This window comes from Homalodisca vitripennis, chromosome 2 (assembly GCF_021130785.1).
Source record: "Homalodisca vitripennis isolate AUS2020 chromosome 2, UT_GWSS_2.1, whole genome shotgun sequence".
NCBI classification, from domain to species: domain Eukaryota; kingdom Metazoa; phylum Arthropoda; class Insecta; order Hemiptera; family Cicadellidae; genus Homalodisca; species Homalodisca vitripennis.
The window spans coordinates 234,272,967-234,300,539 of record NC_060208.1 but is presented as its reverse complement, the minus strand read 5'-3'; the positions used below and the strand labels follow the sequence as shown (position 1 = coordinate 234,300,539).

General features: G+C 35.0%; 1 protein-coding gene across 1 annotated transcript in view; it reads left to right on the top strand.

Annotated features, from left to right (window-relative positions):
* LOC124356031 (roundabout homolog 2-like) overlaps window positions 1–27,573 on the top strand; it is a 164,441-nt gene that overhangs the window by 121,983 nt on the left and 14,885 nt on the right. The window contains exons 5-6 of the mRNA XM_046807175.1: window positions 8,157–8,342; window positions 11,991–12,183. Coding sequence (XP_046663131.1) covers window positions 8,157–8,342; window positions 11,991–12,183 — 379 coding nt within the window. The remainder of the gene's footprint in view (window positions 1–8,156; window positions 8,343–11,990; window positions 12,184–27,573) is intronic.

The window sequence follows — 27,573 nt, the reverse complement described above, 5'->3', positions numbered from 1 at the left end:
CAAGCAAATGAATATGGGCAACAAGGGAGACGAGATCAGGGGGTGTCCTGGTCTTCAGGTCGTCGAAGCTACAAAACATCTTGGCTTAATTATAGACAACAGACTGTCATGGGTTGATCACGTGGACGAGCTGTGCAGAAGACTAAGCAGTGCTATATTCGCTCTGAGACGCATTAAATCTATTAGTACAGTAGAAGCCCTTAAAAATCTCTTACCACTCCTCTTCGAAAGTCACCTCAGGTATGGGATCCAGCTTTGGGGAAGCACCTCTCTCCATAACATCCAACGTGTGCTAGTCCTGCAAAAGAGAGCACTAAGAGTAATGGCTGGCCTGAACTGGAAGGAGAGCTGTCGAGAGCCTTTCAGAAGGTGGCGCATACTTGCTGTGGTGAACATTTACCTGTTGGAGGTGATCTCGCTAGCCTGCATGAAAGGTCTTCTAAAACATGAGGATGCTCACCATTACAACACCCGGCATGCTGGAGACTTTAACCTCCCTATTCATCATAGCAAGCGGTATGAGATGAAGCCGTCGTACAATGGAGCGAAGTTCTTCAACCTATTGCCAGTGGAAGTCAAGATCTCAAGACCAAGATTGCTGAAGGCTAAACTGAATGAGTGGCTGCTTGATCGTCCTTTTTATAGTATTAATGAATTCATCAATTGGCGGAGTGGCTGAAGCAAGACTGTAACTTTGTCCAAGTACAAAGACTGTTTTATTTAATGTATTAATTTTTTGACACTATTTCAATCTTTAAGATTGTAAATAAAGAAACTCTCTCTCTCTCTCTCTCTCTCTCTCTCTCTCTCTCTCTCTCTCTCTCTCTCTCTCTCTCTCTCTCTCTCTCTCTCTCTCTCTCTCTCTCTCTCTCTCTCTCTCTCTCTCTCTCTCTCTCTCTCTCTCTCTCTCTCTCTCTCTCTCTCTCTCTCTCTCTCTCTCTCTCTCTCTCTCTCTCTCTCTCTCTCTCTCTCTCTCTCTCTCTCTATGAAGATATTCCTCTCTCTATCAATAGCTATTGCCTTGAAGAACATCAGTTTTTAAACTATTATTTCAGCAGATGTTTGGTAAAATTAAAAATAGACAAAAAGGGTGTTATAAAACTGAATTATGACATAAGAAATTGATGTATATTTTTTTTAGAACAACATTATATTAAAGGATTGTATGAAGTCTTTTATTTTAATTTTATACTCTATATATATATATAAATGTTTTTATTTCCTTTTCACATACTTATCTTGTAGTGTAACTCTTAACTCTCACCATTTTGACTTCAAACTCCTTTTATAATACGTTAAAAACTGTCAATATACTTGATCTTTTCTAAGGTTTTGAAATATTCTTTTATCTTACATTGATCTAAATGTAAGATCATTTTTTTCTAATCTAAATCTTTAACGTACGATCATTTGTTGTTAATCGGACGATTTAATTACAAGTAATCAAAACGAACTTTCCGGCCAGCCTACGACAAGTATTTCGCTTACGCTCATCCAATATCTGTATTTCTAATACTATACTAGAAATTCGATCAGAGTTTGAGTGACAATTAAATATAAAATGGAATTTTCTGGCCTTATTGCTTGGTATTTTCGCCAGAGCACGTAATCCTAGCCCTTCAGAAAACATTCCACAATCTCTACAGCTACAGGGGGAATACCAAACAGTTGTCCACGCTTCATACCCGACTGCCTTGGGATTGAATTCATCCCTTACGATACTTTTTAAACTTCTCTTATTCCGAGACCTACTATAATTTAATTTTTTCCTTTATCGGCTATTTTAAACCCGGGTGTTTAATTTTGCGTTTTGATTTCATTCTTTAGTATTTATTTCAATTCTTAGTTTTAAACGTTTTATTTTTTTTATCAAACACTTAAGTTTACACTTTGATTGACGAGTTTCGGGTATATCGTGAATAGCTTATCTTTTTTGGAATATGTCAGATGCTTTAAACAAGTGTAGTTATTTTTGATACTACATTGTACTCTGTTACTGATAAGCACTAAATCAGTATTATTTATTTCCTCTTAGGTCTCATATTCCTCCCCCCTCCCCTGTGATCTCGAAACTAAATCAGTGCGCCTTCAAGGCTAATAATAGTCCATATTATTTTGAAATCTATAACCTTTTGACAGTTCAGCTATTACGTTATTTTAAATTAGATTTTGAACAACATACATGCTCGTACTTAACATTGTTATCGAAAAAATAATAAAACGTAAACAGTTAAAAGTACACTATTTTTGAAATTATATTGTTAGAGTATTTATCATTTGTCGAATTCTGTTATTTTTGATTATTATAGAAACATAAAATAATTACATAAATTGCTGGAGGAAAATTTAATTCAATTACTACATGATGAATAATAGGCTTCAAAGTTCTTTATATGCGCTTTACTTACCAAACGTGCACATGATTAGTAAACTAGTCATTAGTTAAAACAAGAAAAACTATAATTTGTGCAGACATTATTAAGATATAGACTTTGTTAAAATTATCGTTTTCGTTTTAAAATTTTATTATTGCTCTCAATTATTAAAGACAAAGTAGAAACCGGTGCCCACAGTATTGTAATATTAGCTTCTTTATTTTTGCTTCCATTATATCGTTTTCTTTTCTGTTCAGATTTGGTTTAGAGTAATAATTTTTAAGTTCATATAATTTGGGGCATATAAAAATATTTAAATCCAATATCCTTTTCGCCAAGAATTCCCTAACTCCTCCCCATACATTGATTTTTAAATTTTGTGTAAGCTTAACTTTTTGTCTTGAGTTTTTTCATACCTGAAGAAGAAGATACAATCCAATCCTCGAAACATTTTATGTTTCTAAGATATAACGATGGCAAATGTCCAAAATTCCGTTACCTTTCAAATTATGCAACGTCAATAACAAACTTAGAATAACAAATAAGTTGAAAGAGATGAAACCAGGTGCTTCATATTCCTTACAGATGTTGAATACATTTTAGGATGACAAAATCATGTTGCAAAATATTATCGCATTAATATTCTCTCAAATATACCAATTGTTTTCGTGTTTTTTAATAGTTAAATAAATTATAAAACATGAAGAGCTCAAATAAAGTAAATGGGGTAAGAGCTGGTGCTGCTGGTTGCAACATAAGTTGAATATACTCTAAGATTACAAAATATATTGGACTGAAATATGGCAAGCTGGGATTACCGAATGTATACCTTTTGTTAACTGGTGTATACAGTTTGCAGATTCCATTACAAACACATGTGTGATTGTATGTCTTGAGCGACGCGTCATTGAGAACTTTGAATACAAAACTAACGCCAGCAGAAATGGGTTTTCGTACATTTTATCACTTTCAGTGCATTAGTATTTTTGAAATGTTATAGTACAATAGCTTGAGTTCCGAGAGCGAAAAGTTACATTGAATAAATACACGGCTGATTTGTTATTGACAGATAAATTAAATAACCAAATCAGTTACAATAGTGTTGCTTAAAGTCGAAATAAAAGCTATCAAAGGGTTGAAAAATGAAAAATATTTTTTTAGCATTGCGTACTTACAAGAACCGTCATTCACCTAACTGATACTTTTATTAGCGTTAGCCAAGTAAAGATGCTAGAAGTTGCCTTGAAATCGTTTTTATTCCATAGGCTAGCTGAAAATTCCTGAAAACCAATCTGTTGATATTTTAAGCCATCTGATAACCCCCTATTAGACCCACACCAAAACTAACATGAGTGATGATCAAGAGAAAGACTTGTCCTGAACGCTCAAAAAAACTTAAAGGTCCTGGGGAAAAAGCCTTGGATAACGTCAGGAATAAGAACCTCTTGTGCGCGAAAAACGGGAGCTTTATGTTGTAAGTAAGAGCAATTTTTCCACAGATTTCATGTCTTATTTTAGAAGGTATAAATCTATTCTTCGTAGGGTAATACTTCAGGCGAAAAAGAATTTCATCATTGATTACATTAAAAAAAAGCAGTAATCTGAGTAGGGCAACTTGGAAAGTTGTGAATTATGAGCTTGGTAATTCAAAATCTTCAAACAACCCTATTATCCTCACCGATGGTGATGTAGCTATCAGAACCCCAACTGATATAGAAAGAAAGTTTTAACGAATATTTTGTTTTCAGTTGGTAATCAACTATCACAGCTGGCTTCTTTTGATTCGGCTATTGAGTATGTTGCAAATGTCCCAGCTCTTCAACAATTAGATAAACCTTCTCTTTTTTTTTGTTTTGAACCAACCACTATGGCTGAGGTTCTAAGCTCGATTTCAAAGCTGGGAAACTCGAAGTCGAGTGGGTGGGATAGGGTTACATCTGAAGTTCTTAAGAAGTGCGCAGATCTTATAGCTTTTCCTCTGGTACACATAATTAACCGATCTTTTTCTGAGGGAATTTTTCCAGAAAATCTAAAGCTGTCTGTTATACGTCCAATCCATAAAAAAGGCCAAAAAACTGAGATTTATAATTACAGGCCAATCAGTCTGCTCTCTTCTTTTGCTAAGGTGTTTGAGATGATCATTCTGGCAAGACTTCAATGTTACTTTGACTCTAATACTCTCTTGACTGCATCTCAGTTTTGGTTTCAGAAAAGGGTTTTCAACTTCTAGCGCTGTCAATGTTGTCATTGGTGCCGTGTTGGGAGCCTTGGATGGGTCGCAGTGTGTCGGTGCGATATACTGTGATCTGTCCAAGGCTTTCGACTGTGTCAACCATTCTGTTCTTTTGGGTAAACTTGAAAGATATGGCTTGAACGGTGCAGCTCTCTCACTCCTTTCCTCATATCTCTCTGAGAGAAAGCAGACAGTTTCTGCAACAAATAAAGGACAACTTCAAAGAGGTTGGTTGAGGACCAGCTCAGGAGTACCTTAAGGCTCCGTACTTGGTCCTTTTTTATTTTCTATATATATATATATATATATATATATATATATATATATATATTTATATATATATATATATATATATATATAAACGACCTTCCTTCCAATATGAAATCAGACATTGTTTGCTATGCGGATGACACAAACTGCTCTATCTTCTTGTCGTGATATTCACAGCCTCGAAATTATTATGAATCAGTCGTATGTCAGCTTGAATAAGTGGTTTGAGTCAAATGGTCTCCTATTGAATGAAGAAAAAGCTAAAATCATGGTTTGCTCACCAACTTTTCGTGATATAGCGGGTTTCAGCGTAAATGGTATCAACCCATCAGAGTCTGCCTCTCTTCTTGGTGTTGTCATTGATTACAAGCTCAACTGGTCTAAACATATAGATGCGCTATGCTCAAAAGCTGTCTTCAATTACCTTTGCTTTTCGAGTTTTAATGCCTGCAGTTGATAAAGAAACTATCGTTCAAATTTACTATGCTTATGTATACAGTAGACTGAAATACGCTATTGGATTCTGGGGATCTTCTAGTGAAATTTTAAGGGGTATTTTAGATTCCAAAAAAGAATTGTTCGCATTATGTCTGCAGCAGGTAATCGTGCTCACTGTAAGCCTTTTTTTCAGCAACTGAATCTCCTCACTCTTTCCAAGTATCTATATACTTGAAGTTTTGACTTTCTTCAAAAATAACCCACATCTTTTTGCAGAGAACACTTTTTAATCATCAGTACGATACCCGCCACAGGGGTAATATGGTCTACCCGATCCATATATTGACAATTTTTGAAAGGGGCATGCACTATTCAGCTCTACGGCTCTATAACGGCGCTGCCTCGGCACCTGAAAAAACATAACCAGCTCACAAATTTTTCTAAAAAACGTTAAAACTAATTTGCTTGAAAATGACCATTATTCTGTTCAAGAATTCCTGTCAGATTGCACAAAAAATGTGAAATAACCTATGTTGACTATTTGATTGTTGATTTTATTTAATTGTTTATTATTATATTTATCTACTATTTTTTATCTATGACATTTCATGTAACTTTATGTTATTAACGAAATAAATTATTTCTGATTCTGATTCTGATTCTGGTTCTTGTATGCTAAAGTTAGGGATAATCCCTCACTCGATGTCTTCTTCAATCTATTTTAAGTAAAACTATATTGTATTCTAACGCGATGAAAACGGGTCCTCGGCTCTAAAACTACGATTATAAAATCAATATTTTAATTTTAACCGATTCAACTGTTGAACGGCTGATGTTTGTTTCTTATTTATCACTTTTTATAATGGTTCATTAAAATGTTTTTCCTTATAACTTTCCATTATAACAGAAGTGCTTGTATAGATGTATTGTGCTTGACTAATAATGCGTACATATTACGCAATCAATGCTATAAAAATAAGTGTGTAGCAGCTATTCGTTGATCGTGAAATCCCCTTTACGTGTTATTTCTAAAATAAGGTTATGCCGTTGTAAACTTATATCAGTTCACGATTAAAATTTTCATTCTTTTTAAATTCAGGTAACACCTTTTTAATCATTATACATTTTTGTTAGTTTATATTCTTCAATAAATTTGTACTTTTTGTTATTCATATTTACAATTTTTACAGCAAAATATTTGGTTTTATCATTATTTAAAAAATAAAAATATTTGTTCTAGCTTCTATATGAGGTTAAATGTAAGAAATGGCCATGAGGCCCTAATTTCGCCTCAAATAAAGAAATATTTCATTTCACCTTACTGCTGCTTTGTAACGAGTGTTTCAGGTTAAACGTAATAGTGTAAGGTACACTACTGTACAATAACTACTGTCTGGGTATATTCCATGCTGTTAAACGTAATAGTGTAAGGTACACTACTGTACAATAACTACTGTCTGGATATATTCCATGCTGTTAAACGTAATAGTGTAAGGTACACTACTGTACAGTAACTATTGTCTGGGTATATTCCATGCTGTTAAACGTAATAGTGTAAGGTACACTACTGTACAATAACTATTGTCTGGGTATATTCCATGCTGTTAAACGTAATAGTGTAAGGTACACTACTGTACAATAACTATTGTCTGGGTATATTCTATGCTGTTAAACGTAATAGTGTAAGGTACACTACTGTACAATAACTATTGTCTGGGTATATTCCATGCTGTTAAACTTAATAGTGTAAGGTACACTACTGTACAATAACTATTGTCTGAGTATATTTCATGCTGTTAAACTTAATAGTATAAGGTACACTACTGTACAATAACTATTGTCTGGGTATATTTCATGCTGTTAAACGTAATAGTGTAAGGTACACTACTGTACAATAACTACTGTCTGGATATATTCCATGCTGTTAAACGTAATAGTGTAAGGTACACTACTGTACAATAACTACTGTCTGGGTATATTCCATGCTGTTAAAGATACACTATTAAAAGATTCAAAGGTACTACCGTTTTTTAATTGCTTTATAAGTAAAACGTTTTAACATTGATGGAACAATGTTATACAAAATTATATAAATTAGCGTTATTGTAACTAAGTATACTAAAATAAGACAAAGAATTGTACATAAAAAACTGCCTATTACGGTTTTTGACTATTTAGAAACTTTGATAGTACGGTTCTAAATCACAGTCTTATTCCAGGAATATTACAATTACACGCGCTCGCCGCGCCTGTATTAATGTACATTATATATTATGTACATATATTGTGTATATATGTGAAGGAAAGAAAATATTTACGTGTGTGCAACTATTGATGTTCTTCGGATACCATTGAATTCCAATACAGTTACATTGAGGAAAGTATTCATCTTATAAATACATTATATCGTGACCTAGAAACGTACATTAAAAATTCAAGATAGTTGAATTTACAAAAACTCATAAAACAAAATCTTTGTTACTAATGCAAGTTGGAGAAAAATGCAGTGTTTTTTTCTATTATTGTTCATTGGCTAAATGCATCGTTTAAAGTTTAAACTTGGTAACTGCAAAGTTAAAACAGAAGAACAAAGTCCACTACTTTTATTTCAGGATCTGTTTAGCTATTTGATTTGCCAGAGTTGTGATCAGAAATGTGTTGCTTCAATAGTTGTTTTGCTGTTAAGAAATTCTAATTAAAGTTAGTGAAACGAATGTTTAAAAGATGCTGGAAATGAAACACAGTAACTATGTAAAGTTTTGTCCACGCTACGGCCAATGACAAACGTGTATAATGACGCATTATAGGTTGGTGTTTTATTTTCTTGTGGTGTGCTGCAGGTGGCGTGGATCAAGTCAGATTCCAAGGCTATTCTGGCGATACACACACACTTGGTGGCCCACAACAACCGGCTGTCTGTCACCCACAATGGCCACAACACTTGGAAGCTGATGGTCAGCAATGTCCAGAAGAACGACTCTGGAACCTACATGTGCCAGATAAACACAGACCCTATGCGCAGCCAGGTACGGTGCAGCTCCAAGTACATTTAAAGTCTATATGGTACTTTGACTATAGTAGTCTATTCTTGCTTTGACACATATCCTGTGTATGCATATCATTCTGTGGATTCTACATACCAGTATAACAAAACAAAAATCGTTGTCACATAAAAACCTCTCATAAATATATTAATGTTCAATTTAATTTTAAGTAAGTATTTTGAGTACCCAGGAGGATTCATTTCTGGTTGGTTTTAACCTTCCAGTTGGACCTACGCTGGATCACTCACATCTGGGTTCCCTGAATGTCCAGGAGCGGCACATCACTAGCCGCAAATGTCGAGTTATTGGGGTAAAAGGGTAAATTGATAGGTCAATTTACTGCGGAGGATTATTGTTGGAGTGGGTGAAGGGTTGGGGTAGGTTAGTCCTAACCTAAACATGAGGAAGTACTGTCCCTTACCATCTTTGCCTGGAATAAATTGGATCAGAGCGGGCCCTAATCCCCAACATTACCTATTCTGAATAGCCTGTCACTCCTGAAGCAAGCGCAAAAAGTATAATAATTTGTTCGGTGTTTCTTAAAGAAAAAAAGGCAGTCGTGGGACTGACCGACAGAAGTGACTACTTCTTACAACGGGCTGTGAATATATCTTGAAAAGTTACGTTTACTAATTATTAAATGGTTTTTTAGACGCTAAATTCTTTAACATAAAATTGTTTCCTATCATCTATTAATTTTATACATATTTTTTAATATTCTTCATATATTACTGTGATCACTGACTTCTAAATATTAAAATAATAAATATTTATACATTTTCATTATTATCGTTTATATTAGTTTCTATCATTTGGTCAATATCATTTTCACTACAATCTTGTATTTCTGAAATAATCATCATTTTCATTGTCATTATATTCTAACTCTGAGTTATGCGTTTATGATAAAGTGACGTGAAATGAAAGTTTTCCCCGTGCAAAAAATACATTCATAACACGCCAAAAGAAGTAGTCTCTTCAATAATTATGTGATATTAATTTAAAATATATTATATTCATCAAAACAAGTGTATGTATTCAAACAATTTTTTCTAGACACAGCAAATACAGTTGAACTAATCTCCTATGCGTTGTCATAAAATTACTGACGAATACGTGACAGTCAAAAACGAACCGCATAAAAATTGTGAATGTGTGGTTTGGTGAACGGTTCGAACGGCCTTAGGTAAGACGGAGAGGGAAGATAAATAATGGATGGTGGTGAAGTGAATATCGCTGGGTGAGCTATAACGCATATTACAGGATATACATGATGCTGAGGTAGCGACGTCTGTCATATCACGGTTGGGTACATGAGCTGCACAGTTGGCACTTTGCACGCTCGCACATCTGCATCGCGTGCTGTGCATTCGGGAATTGCTTGTCTCCTTGTGAAATTTGGCAACACTGTCTACTGTAGCTTCAAACAATAATTAAAAGTCTTTATAATAGTGTAATATCTTTGACCGGGGTCAAAATAAAACTAGTCCTGCATAGCTCCCATATCATGCGAAAAAATTACTGAGATACTTAGGTTATGATATTAAAACTGGGCAGTGGGAAGATTTGTTCGATGTGTAAATATTCAATAACAGCTAGTGCATGAATGAACTTATAAACCACCGTGTACCGCGACGTTTTTTAAGTCTGAAGTTGTACACTTCATGAAATAATGTTAAATGGTAGTTTTTTTCGCCTTGCCCTAATTCCAATTTCTATATTATTGTACTTTTGAGCAAAATCGGATGAAAATTTAATCAAAATACTTGGAACTTTAAAAAAAAATATCATAAGTTTTTAGGTGTAGTAAATGGTTTTGGTTTCATATCTTTTTGTTGAAAATGAAAAAAAGAATTCGGAATTCCAGAAGATAAAAATGAATTGCAGTTCGGACGCAAAATTCTTTTAATATCACTTATACCGTTTCGTTTTATTACTCATCTATATTCAAAATTAAATTCCATCTTGAATTAAAATCCCAGCTTTCATATTTTTGAGCAACAATCATTGATATATGCAGTTTATAAACTTTCGGCAAGTATTCAATGAGCTAAAAATAATAACAAAATGGTAATTAAATCGTCAGAGTGTTATTTAAACATTTTATCAAAGTTTTAGAATAAAAGTCTAAAAGTGACAAACCCACCATAGCATTCAAAATTCGAAGTTATTCTAATCTGCTCTTTCACACGGTCCATGCAGATCAATATGTACAGAAGGACATTGTTCAATTGCCAAGACTTTTACAGACTTTACTCAGAATTACAAGACTTTTACTCAGAGATTTCCAAAATATAATTTGTTTTTAAACCAAATCTTGAAATTTGTATTATTCCAATACTTTGTTGTGTATTATGTAAGGAAAAGGAAATAAAACCTAACTTTTTAATTTTAAACAAACAAGGGTTATCAGTGTGTTCCCGAAAAGACAAAATAATTCTATTGTCTTATATTTTAAAACGATATAAATGTATAATTTACTGAAAAATACAATGTCACTCCATGTAAACAATACCGAGTATGTTACCATCGTAAATAGCGCAGCTTATGAAAGCTAAACATAGTAAACTTCATTTTAGATTAAAGTCGCTGACACCGTGTAGTTATGGTTTTCTACGTAATATCCGCATTCAGAAGTTCTGTGACACTGTCCAATCCTTATTCTATACAGTGACATTAATCAGCTTTAAGGTTATGTAACTATTACTATTAAGTAACTATTACTAATATGTAACCGGTTCCGTCGCCATTGAGGTACTGATTCAATACGATATTTTAACATACAGTTTTAAAGGAAACACTATCATTATACTGAGGGTAATAAATGCAAAAACTATATTAGAACATAATACAAGAAGCTATAATTCATGGAACTTCAGGATGTGAATTGATTTTGATTCTGAAATTAATTTCAAGTAAGTGGCTCTATATCATCATGGTAGAAACGACCTTCATCACTCAATTCGTTATATAAAATTTTGCTTATTATTAAACTGGATATCAAAACGTAGTTTGATAGCATTTAGTTAGAGTATATCGAGGGATTCTAGAATAATTTTTCATGCAGTCGTTGTAATGTTCAAATGTAGTTTTCACATTCCAGTAATTCTTAGTGTTTATTAAGAGCTTAGTACACTTAAACCCAAAAAATGTTAACCTTGAAGAGCAATTTTAATCACGTTTATAAACTTAAGAGTGTGTCTTAAAGTTCTAAAAGAAAGCACATTTCAAAGATGTAATCAATGCGCATCCAAGTGGTTATTACTTTTGTGTAATTTCTATACCTATTGGATATTTAAATGATCAAATAATTAAAGAATACCATATTCAAGATTAATCCACAATAATATATTTTTAACACATAATGGATTGCATACATGTTTATATAAAATGAAACATTTCACAATCCTCCGAGGAAATGAAATATAATAAGGGGGAGGAAATAAGGGATATAAAGTAAACTCAGTTCTTAGGAGGCTAAAGTTAAGATGGTTACCAAAGCAACTGACTCGTAAGAAAGTCTTTTTAAATCGGTTTATTTATGTTATTGAGTAACCATTCTATAAAAACATAACCTTAATTGTTTTAGCTTTACAGTTCGTTGATGTATGAACTCCTGAATGTTGACAGATGGGATACCTAGAAGTGGTGATTCCACCTGATATCTTGAACGAGAACGGTCCCGACGACTACGTGGCGGTGGAGGGTGGCTCAGTGAGAGTGCGGTGTAAAGCAACAGGAGTACCGGAGCCAACAGTCCTCTGGAGACGAGAGGACTCACAGAGCATCGTCCTTCGAACTGAGGCCACCAGAGAGAAACAGGGTAAGATCTTGAAACTTGTAGTTCTTCAACTTGCCTAGGTTCTAAATGTGTAATGGGAGTGAAGCACCGGAGCCAACAGTCCTCTGAAGACGGGAGGACTCACAGAGTATCGTTCTTCGAACTGAGGACCACTAGAGAGAAACAGGGTAAGATCTTGAAACTTGTAGTTCTTCAACTTGCCTAGGTTCTAAATGTATAATGGGAATGGAGTACCGGGAGGGTAACAGTCCTCTGGAGACGAAAGGACTCACAAAAGTATCGTCCTTCGACCTGAGGCCACCAGAGAGAAACAGGGTACGATCTTGAAACTTGTAGTTCTTCAACTTGCCTAGGTTCTAAATGTATAATGGGAATGGAGTACCGGAGGTAACAGTCCTCTGGAGACGAGAGGACTCACAGAGCATCGTCCTTCGAACTGAGGCCACCAGAGAGAAACAGGGTAAGATCTTGAAACTTGTACTTCTTCAACTTGCCTAGGTTCTAATTGTTTTAATTGGAGTGAATCACCGGAGCCAACAGTCCTCTGAAGGACGGGAGGACTCACAGAGTATCGTTCTTCGAACTGAGACCACTAGAGAGAAACAGGGTAAGATCTTGAAACTTGTAGTTCTTCAACTTGCCTAGGTTCTAAATGTGTAATGGGAGTGAAGCACCGGAGCCAACAGTCCTCTGAAGACGGGAGGACTCACAGAGTATCGTTCTTCGAACTGAGACCACCAGAGAGAAACAGGGTAAGATCTTGAAACTTGTAGTTCTTCAACTTGCCTAGGTTCTAAATGTATAACTGGGAATGGAGTACCGGAGGTAACAGTCCTCTGGAGACGAAAGGGACTCACAAAGTATCGTCCTTCGACCTGAGGCCACCAGAGAGAAACAGGGTACGATCTTGAAACTTGTAGTTCTTCAACTTGCCTAGGTTCTAAATGTATAATGGGAATGGAGAGTACCGGAGGTAAACAGTCCTCTGGAGACGAGAGGATTCACAGAGCATCGTCCTTCGAACTGAGGCCACCAGAGAGGAAAACAGGGTAAGATCTTGAAAACTTGTAGTTCTTCAACTTGCCTAGGTTCTAAATGTGTAATGGGAGTGAAGCACCGGAGCCAACAGTCCTCTGAAGACGGGAGGACTCACAGAGTATCGTTCTTCGAACTGAGACCACTAGAGAGAAACAGGGTAAGATCTTGAAACTTGTAGTTCTTCAACTTGCCTAGGTTCTAAATGTATAATGGGAATGGAGTACCGGAGGTAACAGTCCTCTGGAGACGAAAGGACTCACAAAGTATCGTCCTTCGACCTGAGGCCACCAGAGAGAAACAGGGTACGATCTTGAAACTTGTAGTTCTTCAACTTGCCTAGGTTCTAAATGTATAATGGGAATGGAGTATACCGGAGGTAACAGTCCTCTGGAGACGAGAGGACTCACAGAGCATCGTCCTTCGAACTGAGGCCACCAGAGAGAAACAGGGTAAGATCTTGAAACTTGTACTTCTTCAACTTGCCTAGGTTCTAATTGTTTAATTGGAGTGAATCACCGGAGTCAACAGTCCTCTGGAGACGAGAGGACTCACAGAGTATCGTCCTTCGAACTGAGGCCACCAGAGAGAAACAGGGTAAGATTTTGAAAAACTTGTACTTCTTCAACTTCAACTTGCCTAGGTTTAATTGTTTAATTGGAGTGAATCACCGGAGTCAACAGTCCTCTGGAGACGAGAGGACTCACAGAGTATACGTCCTTCGAAACTGAGGCCACCAGAGAGAAACAGGGTAAGATCAATGAAACTTGTAGTTTCTTCAACTTGCCTAGGTTCTAATTGTTTAATTGGAGTGAAGCACCGGGGCCAACAGTCCTCTGGAGAAGAGAGGACTCACAGAGTATTGTCCTTCGAACTGAGGCCACCAGAGAGAAACAGGGTAAGATTTTGAAACTTGTATTTCTTCAACTTGCCTAGGTACTAATTGTTTAATTGGAGTGAATCACCGGAGTCAACAGTCCTCTGGAGACGAGAGGACTCACAGAGTATCGTCCTTCGAACTGAGGCCACCAGAGAGAAAACAGGGTAAGATTTTGAAACTTGTACTTCTTCAACTTGCCTAGGTTCTAATTGTTTAATTGGATGTGAATCACCGGAGTCAACAGTTCTCTGGAGACGAGAGGACTCACAGAGTATCGTCCTTCGAACTGAGGCCACCAGAGAGAAAACAGGGTAAGATCTTGAAACTTGTAGTTCTTCAACTTGCCTAGGTTCTAATTGTTTAATTGGAGTGAAGCACCGGGGCCAACAGTCCTCTGGAGAAGAGAGGACTCACAGAGTATTGTCCTTCGAACTGAGGCCACCAGAGAGAAACAGGGTAAGATCTTAGAAGTTGTAGTTCTTCAACTTGCCTAGGTTCTAAATGTGTAATGGGAATGGAGTACCGGAGGTAACAGTCCTCTGAAGACGAGAGGACTCACAGAGTATCGACCTTCGATCTGAAGTCACTAGAGAGAAACAAAGTAAAATCTCATAATCTAGTTCAATCTCAACTTGCCTAGGTTTTAATGGTAGGATCGTGTTAATTGTCGTTCCACATCTTGTCTTTAGATTCTTTGTTTATCGCTCACTTTTATCAAACTAGCTTTAAAATAAATACTATTAAAATATGATGTGAACTTAGCGGTCAATTATTCGTAAATCTTCAACCCATTCTTTGTTTAAAATTTATTATTGACGAAGGATGGTTTTGAAAGGATTAACGATGGAAAGTGTCCTGACACCAGTTATCTTTTAATTGCAATCTAATCAGGAATTCAAACCTTTGCTGGCTGTGAGTTTAACTACCAATAATATTTTATTGGAGAAATTAAAACCGTTAGAAAGTTTAATAATATAATTATAAATGGTAACAATATTTCAGATGGAACTCTTCTGGGGAATTCCACTGAAGTTTATTGGTTGACTCCGGGGCAGCAATTTAGCCTACTTACTTATCCTCTTGCTTCAAGGGTAGACAATATTAATAGCCCAGTAAGGGGTTTCGTCTTACGAATAAACCCTATCCAACTTTTTGACGTCCTTTTAATTTTCTTTTGAGACCGTATATATTTTGCTCGCTTTAACATATTAAAGTAAGCTTGAATACACAATGTAAATTAAATTTACCCCAATTTACTGTAAGATAATTGTTTACATAAACTATTATTATACGAACTTCATCATTTATGTTGGGAAATATAATTATTTCCAACCACGCTTTTAGATGTCCATTGTTTGATCATTCATCAAGTATGTCTTAAAAGTAGTAATTACATGATTAAAAGGCAATGTTTCTTCTAAGTAATGTGCCTAGTAAAATTGTATAATACTGAGGATTTAATAATTCAAATTGATTTTATTCCATAATTTAAGATTTTTACACAAACATCCTTGGTATCAATAATCCCAAATCATGTCCCAACATGATAAATTATAAAATGCACAATAAATAAACCCAATCTTTTCTTGAATTCTGAAATAATGTGTATGAGACGAACACACACATAATTGATAATAAATAATAAAATAAATAATAATTAATTAGTTAATTAATAATAAATTAATTATTTTAATTTATTTATTATTATTAGTTAATTAATAATTAATTGTGCATAAATGGTCAAATAAACGGCAAATGGTTACAACTATAAATTAACAAAGCTTAATGGTACAATTGACAAAGCATAACTGTGTAATAAATATTCATAAAATGTGCCCCAAAAGTATAAAATAAAAATAAATATAAAATCCTACGGACTTATGCAGAATAAACGTACTTAAAGTTAAAGCACTACGTGAAAGTCACTACGCAGTAGCGTATTTCTGCGTTCTTGACTTTACTTCGAAGTTCGGAGCATCATCGTGTAGTAAAGTAATTTTTAACAACTTTTATTAGCAAATGAAATTATAAGACAACAATTTTAAAAACCATTAAATTTTTTACTTTAAGAGTGAATTAGATGGTCATATGTTTGATAAACTGTGTCTTCATTTGGCTAAACAAAATATTTAATAACCTAAACATGCCATTTGAAATTAAAATAAGTCCTGTGAAACTATGTTGAAAAAGAAATCGTGACACGTAAGGTATTAAAAAAATTAAATAGGAACACAAATTTTCCTATCGATTAATCATAACTTCGTGTAATAAATAGTCAATTAAATTTAATGACTGATCCATAATGTGTAATAAATTGATACTATGTTTGAAGACTAAACATAGCACCTACGAGAATTTAAATTTTTAGGCGCGAAATATTTTAAGATCAAAGGGGTTACGGATAAAAGTTTTATTTAATTTGGTTGTTCGGGTACATCCATGTAATAAATAATAAAAACGTATCATATAAGTTCCTAGGGACCCATATGGAGTGGAATATTAAAAATGTGGGACACTGGGTACTTTTAGGTTTGGGTGAATACTTTTGTATTGTCCAATATAAAATATCTCATGAGATATAAAAGTGGAAGATAGTGGGTTCATATAGGGTAACCATTTTCAAGTTGTAAGCGAAACGTGGAAATAACGTACGTGCATAGCAATAACTGGGGTTTTATCACCCTTATCTCAGAATGTCAGTAAATAAACATAACGGTCAAATTGATAGTTGATGCTTCCCAAAAACCGGGCAGAATGTATGAGAACACATTCCAATGCATACATTTCCACGTTTACTAGCGAATGTATGAGAACACTTAAAATGAATACATTTCCACGTTTACTAGCGAATGTATGAGAACACATTCCAATGCATACATTTCCACGTTTACTAGCGAATCATTGAACAAAATTGTTTATCTCATTAGCTATAACATTCTTAACTTTTGGAACTTCCCAAAAACCGGGCAGAATGTATGAGAACACATTCCAATGCACATTTCCAATGCATACATTTCCACGTTTACTAGCGAATGTATGAGAACACATTCCAATGCATACATTTCCACGTTTACTAGCGAATGTATGAGAACACATTCCAATGCATACATTTCCACGTTTACTAGCGAATGTATGAGAACACATTCCAATGCATACATTTCCACGTTTACTAGCGAATGTATGAGAACACATTCCAATGCATACATTTCCACGTTTACTAGCGAATCATTGAACAAAATTGTTTATCGCATTAGCTATAACATTCTTAACTTTTGGAACTTCCCAAAATATCCTATTCGGTAATTCACTTCTAAAATTTTTTAGTCCAGGAACAGCCGATCTAAGTATAATTCAAATTAGTATTTACTTATTACTACACCCCATGGTTTGTCCACGGGAAATATTCCTTAATTCGTGCCCAATCCCTATGCCAAGGGTGGATGAGCCCTCCTTTGTATTATTGTAAACATCACTTAACTTGCCTAACATCGAACGCTTACGCTTTGGCTGAGGAGTAGCAAATATTTTTACATTGGTCTTATGGGTAACGAGAATGATGGAAACGGGAAAATATCTTAATAAATAAATTTGAAAACTAACTGTCAACAATCATATGTGATTTTAACAAGTAAGACCTTGTTCATTCGGAAAAATTGAAAAATAATAGACTGCAGTTCGTTATGTTATAAGTCGAAGGTAATATTTGAATTCAGCACACTGTTACGTTGTAATAACTTTGCTAGCTTTCCGGGAATTGTGTGTGAACACTGATATAAAACGTAACTTACTTAACTAAAATGTGAATTTATTATGTGTAAACTTAGAATTTTGTAGGAAACTAATATATTAAATATATGAAACTAATATTTATAAAAACATACTTATATTCTCTCCGCCGAGAGATGTAAACATTTATTTTCTGTATGCATATACAGGGTGTTCAGTAAAAGTATTCCAATACTTTGGGATTTTGTTCTACACATAAAAATGAGCAAACAATTTCATATGAAGATACATCCTAAAACCTTTAGGTATCCATCTCTCTACTCTGTCTGTATTTGTTTTTAACAAAAAAATATCTTTTGAACCAGTTAAGATAAAGTTAATTTGAGAATGCTATTAAACTTTGGTAAAACTTTTTGAAAATAAAATATTTAAAAACTCCATTTACATGTGTCAAAATGGCGGACGTCAGTCGGTTTTGTGTTATTTTTAAGGAACTGTTTAAACGTCCGCCATTTTGAAACGGTTAAAGGATTTCTTTAATCATTTATTTTGAAAAGGGTTTACCAAAGGTTAATACAATTCTCAAGTTCCATAACTTTATCTTACTGGTTCAAAAGATATAATTTTTTCATAAAGAACTCATACGTACAGTAAAAACTAAAGGTTTTAGAACATACCTTTATATGAACTTTTTTGCTCATGTTTATGTGTAGAAAAAAATCCCAAAATATTGGAACACTTTTACTGAACACCCTGTATGTCTGCCTGTATGTAGTAAGGTGCAAGCTAACCTTTTGTAGGCAATGATTCACAAACATGTTTTGTGTGTACGGCTAAGCCAAAGCTATTTTAAACGTTATAAATAAATTTCCATGAGACGTGTAGAGTGTAAGCTGAGTAATAACAACAGACTGTCGTTCAGACTCTACTCGGCGGCAGCGGCAGCAGCACAGCTCTTATAAACACTTTAATTTTATAGCTGGCGCATATCGGCCAGCTGTTCATTTTACTGCTGCTTTGTCTTTATTGGCATGAACCAAAAATCCTCTTGAGCACTGGTATGAATTTTAATCAACAATTTTAGCGCCGCTTGCATTCAAATTATTTCAAAAGTGCTTCAGTCTCTTAATTGAAAACAAAGAAGGAAGGAATTCCTTCTCCATCTCAGTACTGTTCATCTTGAGACATATGAAAGTTAAATATTATATTTACAAGTTATTGTTGTACATAAAAATTATAAAAATTAAAATTTGTTTTCAATTATATGATAAATAAAATTAGCAGTTGCCCGCTGCTTTGTACATTGTTTTTGAAACACAAGTACGTCAAAGGCATGTTCTTATAAATAGGTTAATAAACACTCCTGAAAATATTATATTATGGTCACTGAAAAAATGTCAGTGTGTGGCTCCACTTAAGTTTAAGGAGCAATGTATTGGGGCCCTGGAGCTAGAGAGTGAAACAGTTTTTATGAGATACCCATATTCTCTGTAACATTCCATAACATTGGAATGAATACATCCAATAATTTCATTAACATTTCAAATATTTCAAATTATGTCCGTCATAGTAATTTTAGTGAAAGCACTCATGATGTAATATTATAGAGCTCTATTATAATTTTGAATCGCGATTAGACATATTTATGATGTCTAAGTGTTATTTTAGTGTTCATTGTGAACAGGTTCATAAGCTAAACATAAATATATCTGGCACTCATTTTATTCTTTGTTTGAATTTTATTTTTTACGATGGAAGGATTGTGAAGGAAATAGGATTTTTCCAATCGTAACATAGACAAATTCTTTATTGTTTAACAAAATAGACTTTTAGACCAAAGTATATACATATTTTCTTTATCAGAGCAACTCAAACGATACTAGAACACTGTGTATAACTTATACAAGAAAATAGTTACAAGACCATGTACATGCTTCTTAGACCATGTATGTACATTAATGTACACCCTTTTTTATTGTTGGTTCATGCCAGATGAACTTCTTAAAACCATACTGTGACTCCGTAGTGTTACTGATATTTTGCATCTCAGCTTCTCTTTGAATTATGGGGTGTTCCTCAGGGTAGTTGCCTTGCACCAATCTTGTTCAACTTGTACACATCTTTCCCAGTCAGTGTACACTATTGTTCCGTTCATTTTTATGTGGACAAATTCCAACTGTCCTTGTCGTTTGATTCTGGAAAGACTCCAATAGCCATTGATCGAATCAGCTCTGACCTTAAAGATGTCGGTACATTGTTGGTGAACTTAATAAGAGCAATTTCAGTTCTCCGTGTATAATATGCTACATAATATGCTACAGGGCCTCGCTGATAGTGGAGTTGCGGTCACGCTCAATCGTAGATATCTGACCGTGTATGACAAGTACTTGGAAGTCGTACTTTATTATGACCTTACATTTTCTGATCATGCCACGGCCCGCAGTGCACATGACAGAATGAGGGGCGTATACATGTTTAGAGCACTAATGCCGGTGTCTTCCAAGGTTTAGCTAGTGTAGTCAATTATTGTTCTGATGGTATTCTATTTCTACCCTTCGGCCTATGGGAACAGTATTTAGGCGGGAAATATTGATAGAATTCAAACTTTAGCCATCCGATATGTATTTAATCTTCGTCTTTCTGATCCCGTGTCCTCTTTCCGGATGCTGTAAACACGTTCCCAATGGAAGTGGTGTATTGGATTTTGACGTGCTGCATATCCATAAGGATCTTGTTTTGAATGAAGTGAAAGGCTCGTGTTTCTCAGCGCAGCATCCATCATGATAGAAAGTATCGCTTTCCTAAAGTGAAGATTGAAGTTGGGAGAAAATGGCTGCCATACTTTGGCCGAAGCTATTAAATGGCCTCCCTTTACAGATTAAAAATATTGCTGATAATTCTAAAAGAAAAATGAAAGAGTGATTTAAATCAGGAATCATTTAGATGTGTGTCACTGGATTGTTATCGTGTTGCTTTGATTTAGAAAAAGTTGATTTAAAAAGCAATTTATCCAAAAAGTACAATTTCTTCTCGAGCATATTCCAACTTAGTAGTTCTTGATAAACGAATCAAAAGAATTTTGAGCCCTTTCTGTAAACTTTTGGGATCGACTTTTTTATATAAAAATCAAGGCAGCTTATCCAAGGAGAATGCTAAATAACATAAATTAAATCAGGTTTTCACCAGATGCTAATCTTCTGCGGTCCAAAAACACAAGTGAGCTAAATTAGTGAACATTTGCAGGTTCTGCAGGCAGCGTTTGTAAGCTGTGAATCTAATTATCTTAATACTTTTCAGCCCTAAGAACACTTTTAATGTTCGCTCCAAACAAAGAAATTCGCAGTTGTCTTTTTTGTGTAAAATATTTTGTTGTTATGCCAAACTTTTTACGGTCACAATTTTATAATATATACTGTACATACATACTCTGAGAAGCCTCCTTATGTCAAAAAGTGCTTTTAAGGTTACTTCTGGCTCTTGTAAGGTCGAGGTTTAATAGTCCGGGTGTAGCTAATTCAGGCTTTGTGAGTACAAATCAAGAAGTATCTCCTTCTTTATAGGGGAGGAATAGAGAATTGGACTACTTCTGGGTGGTGTAGCAGAGCGGAGCAAAGAAAATGCATCTTTGTTTTAAATAAGTTTAGCATTAGTCAAGGATTTGGAGTAACGATCGCGATTGCATCCAAAGGATAACTCCAAAATGTAGTTTTAAATCAACTATAAATGAATGCAATCTTTGAGACAGCGAGTTAATGCCTCGGTGTAAAAGCTTAATGCCGAAAAGGCTGACAGCGATGGTGTCTCCAAGCGGAAGGATATTGGCTTATTTGAATACCGCGGGACGCGGAAATGAGTATAACGGAGAGCTGAATGTGTGTGATAGCTCTACAATGTATCAAAGACTAAGCTCTTGGCTCCAACTTAAGGGGATCATGATGTCAACTTGCCTCCCCCTCCACTCTCCCCATCACCACCACCAACACCACCACTGTAATTGTTTGGCTTGAATGTACCCCAGCTAATATTGCGCCATAAATGTAAATTGTGTTTCAGGGATGCAGTTCACGTCCTTGACGTATTAAAGCCCATGATATTTTGAAATTTATAATTTTATTTCAACTGCTATAACATGAAACAGTTTCATCGGAACGGTTCATAATTTTAGTTATAAATTTAATAGATACTGGTGTTCTTTGAAGAGTTTTTGGGATAGCCCATTGCTGCACGATCTGAGACTACGGACTGTAGATCTTGAGCTAGACACAACGCAGGTTCAAAAATACTGTCTTAACCGTAGCATTTTTTCATCAGTAATTTTGAACTTTTATTTTACCAACTCCCCCTTTAAAGTGTTGGAATTGGTTTTTGGTCGGGTTATACTTTTTTACTTCAAATTCTGAGTCCTTCAATATAAATTCCCTTAAAACAGAAATGGTAGAAAACTGTTTGTGGTCACCCCATGTTAAAGGCATTTAAAGTAGAGAACTTTTTGCAATTTTGTAACAGGCACAAATAAAAACTGCTAAAGTAAACATTTTAAATTGTTTGTAGTATGTATATGAGTTATATAACTTCTGAGCAAGAATTTTTGATGATTTATTACTAAAATAACTGAGATTTGTAATGGAACATAAACTAAGAAAATTTTATTTTAAAAATAAAATATTACTTAGGAAAATTATAGGAACAGTTATTTTTATATAAGAACATTTATATATCATTCCATTCAGTATATAGCCTATATATTTTCTACATACATGCTGTTAAAAAATCCATATCGTTATTAAAAACTGTTATTCTTTGTGCCGATTATAAGTTGCTCCTAAATAGGCTACTCCTAGATTGTGCAACTATATTTGATTTCGAAAATATGTTATACGCTAAATTACAGATCTGCAAGATAACTCTCCTGAATACAGAACAAGTAGAAACATATTTTCATTATCACTTCACGTGAAATTAGGGGCATTTATTTGGCAAGTTTTTAATCAGGCCCAAATAAAAACGGTTGAATATTACAAGGTGAAATTTTTCAGTATGTACACAAGCTATATCGTGTTTTTATTCATTTATAACTTGAGGGAACTATATACTCGTATTTCATTTAAATATAGTTTTTAAAAAGAACAAAATATTATTCTGCAGCAAAATTAATTTATTTATAAATAAAAAAATGCATAAAATTCTCCTGGGAATTACTAGTACATATATTTTTCTTTAGAAGACGCTTGTCATGGCCTGTGACCCATGAAGACAAACACAATAAAATTTAAAAATGTTCTGTCCTCGTTAAAAATATTGATCAATATTAAAAATAACAATAATTAAAATATGAAACTATTCAATAAACATGAATGTGGCCAGTTGGTCTCTGTTAATCTTTACTAGACCAGTTTAAATTTAACTTCAATAATGTAAACGTTTTTAACTCCATCATTTCACAAAACATACATTCTTCTGTACCCAAACATCAAGGCTGGAAAGTGCCTCAGTAAAATGATAAAGTGTAGCCAATTTCCCTTCCTTCTTCAAATGAAAATATGCTCAGAGCCCATTAATTTCGTCCAAGTAGAAGCCAGACAGGTTTGTAAATTACTTAAGTCACTTCTGGGAGCCTACACTTAACCTAATATCTACTTCCCCTGGAGAGAAACCTTACCTTACAAATCGTATATTACACTTTGGATAGTAACACTATTTATTTATTAATTTAACAAAAACATATAATTTCAGGAGTATATTGCCAATTTCCACTGTGCAGGCATACAACCTAGTTTTTTTTATCGATAGAGGAATAAGCTCTAAGAAAGACATCGATCGTCAGTCATCCTTTTTGTTGGGGGTCGTAGTAAGAGGGTGTCAAAAGGGTTACAATATAAAATGATAAGCTTTTCCTCAGATAATACTCTTATCTTTTCATCAACCACAGACACGCAAATAGTAATTAATTAATTAATAAAAATAAACACAGATAGCAGACGCTATAAATTAAAAAAATCAAATTTTCAGCAAAATTGTCATTTTTCATATTGATGGCTGTCACTGATTTAACTTTTATTTATAACTTTTTTTACCCACGAATGATTTTAGCGTGTAATAAAAAAATATACTGTAGTTTTGATAACAATTTTTTATTTTGTTTTAACCCTTTCTATAACCCCCTGTGCCAAATCTTGTACTGCTGGCGATCAGCTCCTTTCTGAATCCCTCTATCGATTTCACGCAAAACAGGATTTATTTATTTCAACGGTACACACCATTTATACAAATAGAATAGTACAGAGTAACTTAGTGTTTTAGATTTATATATAAGTACAACAGTAACAAGAATATGACTAGGATTAATAAATACTACACAACAATAACAAAATATGAAACAAATAGATACATTAGCCTACTTAACGAATGGTAACAAAACAATATTGAATTAAACTACGAAAATAAATAACAAGACTGACATTGGTACCTATAGGCTAGCTGGCTAGCTAAATTACATATCAAATAATGGAAGCTACCTTACATTTAAAAGACACAACAGATTCATTGAAAAAGTCTACATGAGTAGCAATATTACTTCCAGTTCTCAGGAGTCTAGAGAGGCCGCTGTGGTAGGAGTAATAAGTCGAACGATGGCGTCTTTGAAATATCGTTCTGGAACGGGTTTCTCTTGAGACAGAGAGATCAACACTGCTGAGTAGAACCGGGCAGTCAATCAATCCATTTACTAGCTTGTATAACGTAACCAAGTCACTGATTTGACGCCTCGAATCCAGTGGACGGAGAGCAAATTGGTTTTCAATCTCAGCAATGGGAGTGCTAAAATATGTCCAGCCAAGCCGGCAGCCAAGCAACCTGACAAAGCGTTTCTGTACGTTTTTTAGACTGTGTACATGGTTGAGTTGATAAGGCGACCAAATAATAGACCCATACTCAAGAATAGGGCGGACTAGGGCTTTGTACAAGATTACCATAGAGTATGGCGAGACGAAGTGTTTAGTTGATCTGAAGATGAATCCAAGCAACGAGTTGGCTCTAGAAACTATATGCTGTATGTGATCGTAGGGACTGAGAGAAGATGAATGAAACACACCCAAGTCCTTGAATTTAACAACTCTTTTCAGTGGAGCATTACCCAGCAAATAGTCTATTAAAATGATGTTAGAACCACGTTTAAAAGATAGTACAACACATTTGCCAGCATTCAGCTCCATACCATTAGAACTGCACCAGTTAACGATGTTATTTAGTGAGCATTGCAGGGCTTTACCATCAGAATGAACCTTATCAAAAATCTTTATGTCATCAGCAAATATGAGGAAGTTTGTAAGTATAATCCCATGGATGTCGTTCATAAAAATCAAGAAGAGTAAGGGATCCAAGTGGGACCCTTGGGGAACTCCAGATAACACAATTATAGGTATTGAAGTACTTCCATCAAACTTCACTGTAAGAATTCTGTCTCTAAGGTAGCTACTCAACCAATTTAGGAGTGACCCCTGAACACCGTATCCCTTCAGTTTAGCAATGAGCAAGCAAAAATCAACTCTGTCAAAGGCCTTAGATAAATCCAAATAGATGCAGTCCACCTGACAAGAATCATTGAAAGCTGTCATGACATACTCCTGGAATTCAAGCAAGTTAGACACTGTTGAGCGAGAGCGTAGAAACCCGTGTTGTTCCAGAGAAATGAATTTGCGGAGATGAAAATACAGATGATCCATGATGATACTCTCAAACACTTTAGCCAGAGCAGACTGGATCACAATCGGCCTATAATTCTTAACATTGTTGTTGTGACCAGACTTAAATATAGGGACAACAAATCCATGCTTAAGAGCAGAGGGAAAGATGCCGGACTGAAGCAATGCGGAGAACAAGGAGGCAAGATGAGGGGCCAAGATGCATGAACAAAATTTTAGCACCAATGGCGGTATGTTATCAGGTCCAGTACTCTTACCAGCATCAAGCGCATTTAGTCTACGTTCAATATCAGTTGGTGTAATGATACACTGAGGGACTGTAGAATTCCATCCAAAGTCAAAGTCTGGAGCTGGCACATTTGCAACTTGAAAGACGGAAGAAAAGTACTCAGCGAAAAGATCACATTTCTCCTTTATCGTTTGAGCCACTCTTGAATCTAAGGTAAGAGTGTTCGGAATGGTTGAGTCACTTCTCATGTTATTAATATGGGACCAGAAAGATTTAATGTTTCCCGGAATGCTGTTTTCAACGTTTCTGATGTATCCGTTATAGCAGGTCCTGGCCAGGTCACCACAAATATCCCTAAGCCTACGGAAATTCTCCAGATGAACAGCGTCGGCAGTCTTCTTATACATCTTGTGTGCCATCTTCTTTTCGATCACAAACCTTTGAAGCTCTTTAGCTAAACCATTTGGGAAAGCTTGTCCTACAGCATTTCTTCATAGGAGTATGCTTAAGAATGATTTGTTGCAGACTCTGACAAAACAATTTGAAACAATCTTCAGACTCCACAGGTCTTAGTATTATAGGATTGTCCAAGCTCTGCAGTTCATGGAAAATGGCTTCCAAGTTAAAACGACGGAAATCAAGTATGTATTTTACATTATTAGAAGAGGATATCACACGAATGTTAAAAGAAATAGAGAGTGCAGGGTGGTGTACATCCTCAACAACCAATACATCCCGAGAAGGAGCAACTGCAGAGCCAGGGATGGATGAGAAAATAAGATCAAGATAAACACCTCTGATATTTGGAGTATTGTTTATCTGTTGCAGATTGTGGGTTGCTGCCAGTTCAATCAGATGGCGAGTCGTTCAATCTGAACTTGGTCGGAGGGCCAACTCTTAACGGGAATGTTGAAATCACCCATTAGTAAAACTCTCTCAGGATAATCAGCACAAGCGATGACTTCATCAACAGAGTCGCAGAATCCATTGTAGACTAAATTCGGCCGATTTGGAGGGATATAAACACAACCAAGAAGAAAACTGCATGATGATAGTGTGCAAGAGACAAACAGACATTCAGTTGAGTCATGAGAATTCTTCAGTAATTTGCAGGGGACAGTGTTACGTACAGCAACAAGCACGCCACCTCCGCTGGCCTTAGCACTGGTGGTTTGGGACCTGTCACATCTGTAGACATTAAAATCATAAAGTCCAAGTTCAGAGTTACTGATTTCCGGAGAGAGATTATTTTCCACTAAGGCAATAACATCATAGGAAGAAGTAGCAACGCAGAGTGAAAATTGGGAAATTGAGGATTGTGTCCTTACACGATGTAAATTAGTTATCCGCTGCTAGACTAATGTGAGAACGTGTCGCTGTTATCGATGCATTCCTTCAGAGCTGTTCCTAGTTGGTGATAAATTTCCAAAAGCTATTTGTAGGAAAGTTATGAGTAATAAATCTTGCCTCCTCATCCGCACAAGACAAGTTTCACTATGCATAAGTTTTCATTAATTCTTACATGATATTAATTAATTTGGATTTAAATAATAAATTGTGTATTGTATTTTAGTCTCTTCCATTGACGTTAGAGGTAATACCCAACTTGATTTAAAAAGTTATGAAATGGGTTTCATTAAAGATCAATGTTTGTATTGTGATTATCAATCCATGATTGCTAGAGGCCATAAGGGTGGTACAAATGTTTCATAAAATTTAGTATTTACGGGACCAATTTGGATTTCTGAATATTGTTTTCTTTTTCACATTCTGTTTTTTTCTGAGCATTGGCGAATCTTTTTAATTTAAATTTTACTGAAATTTACTATTTTAATAAAAAA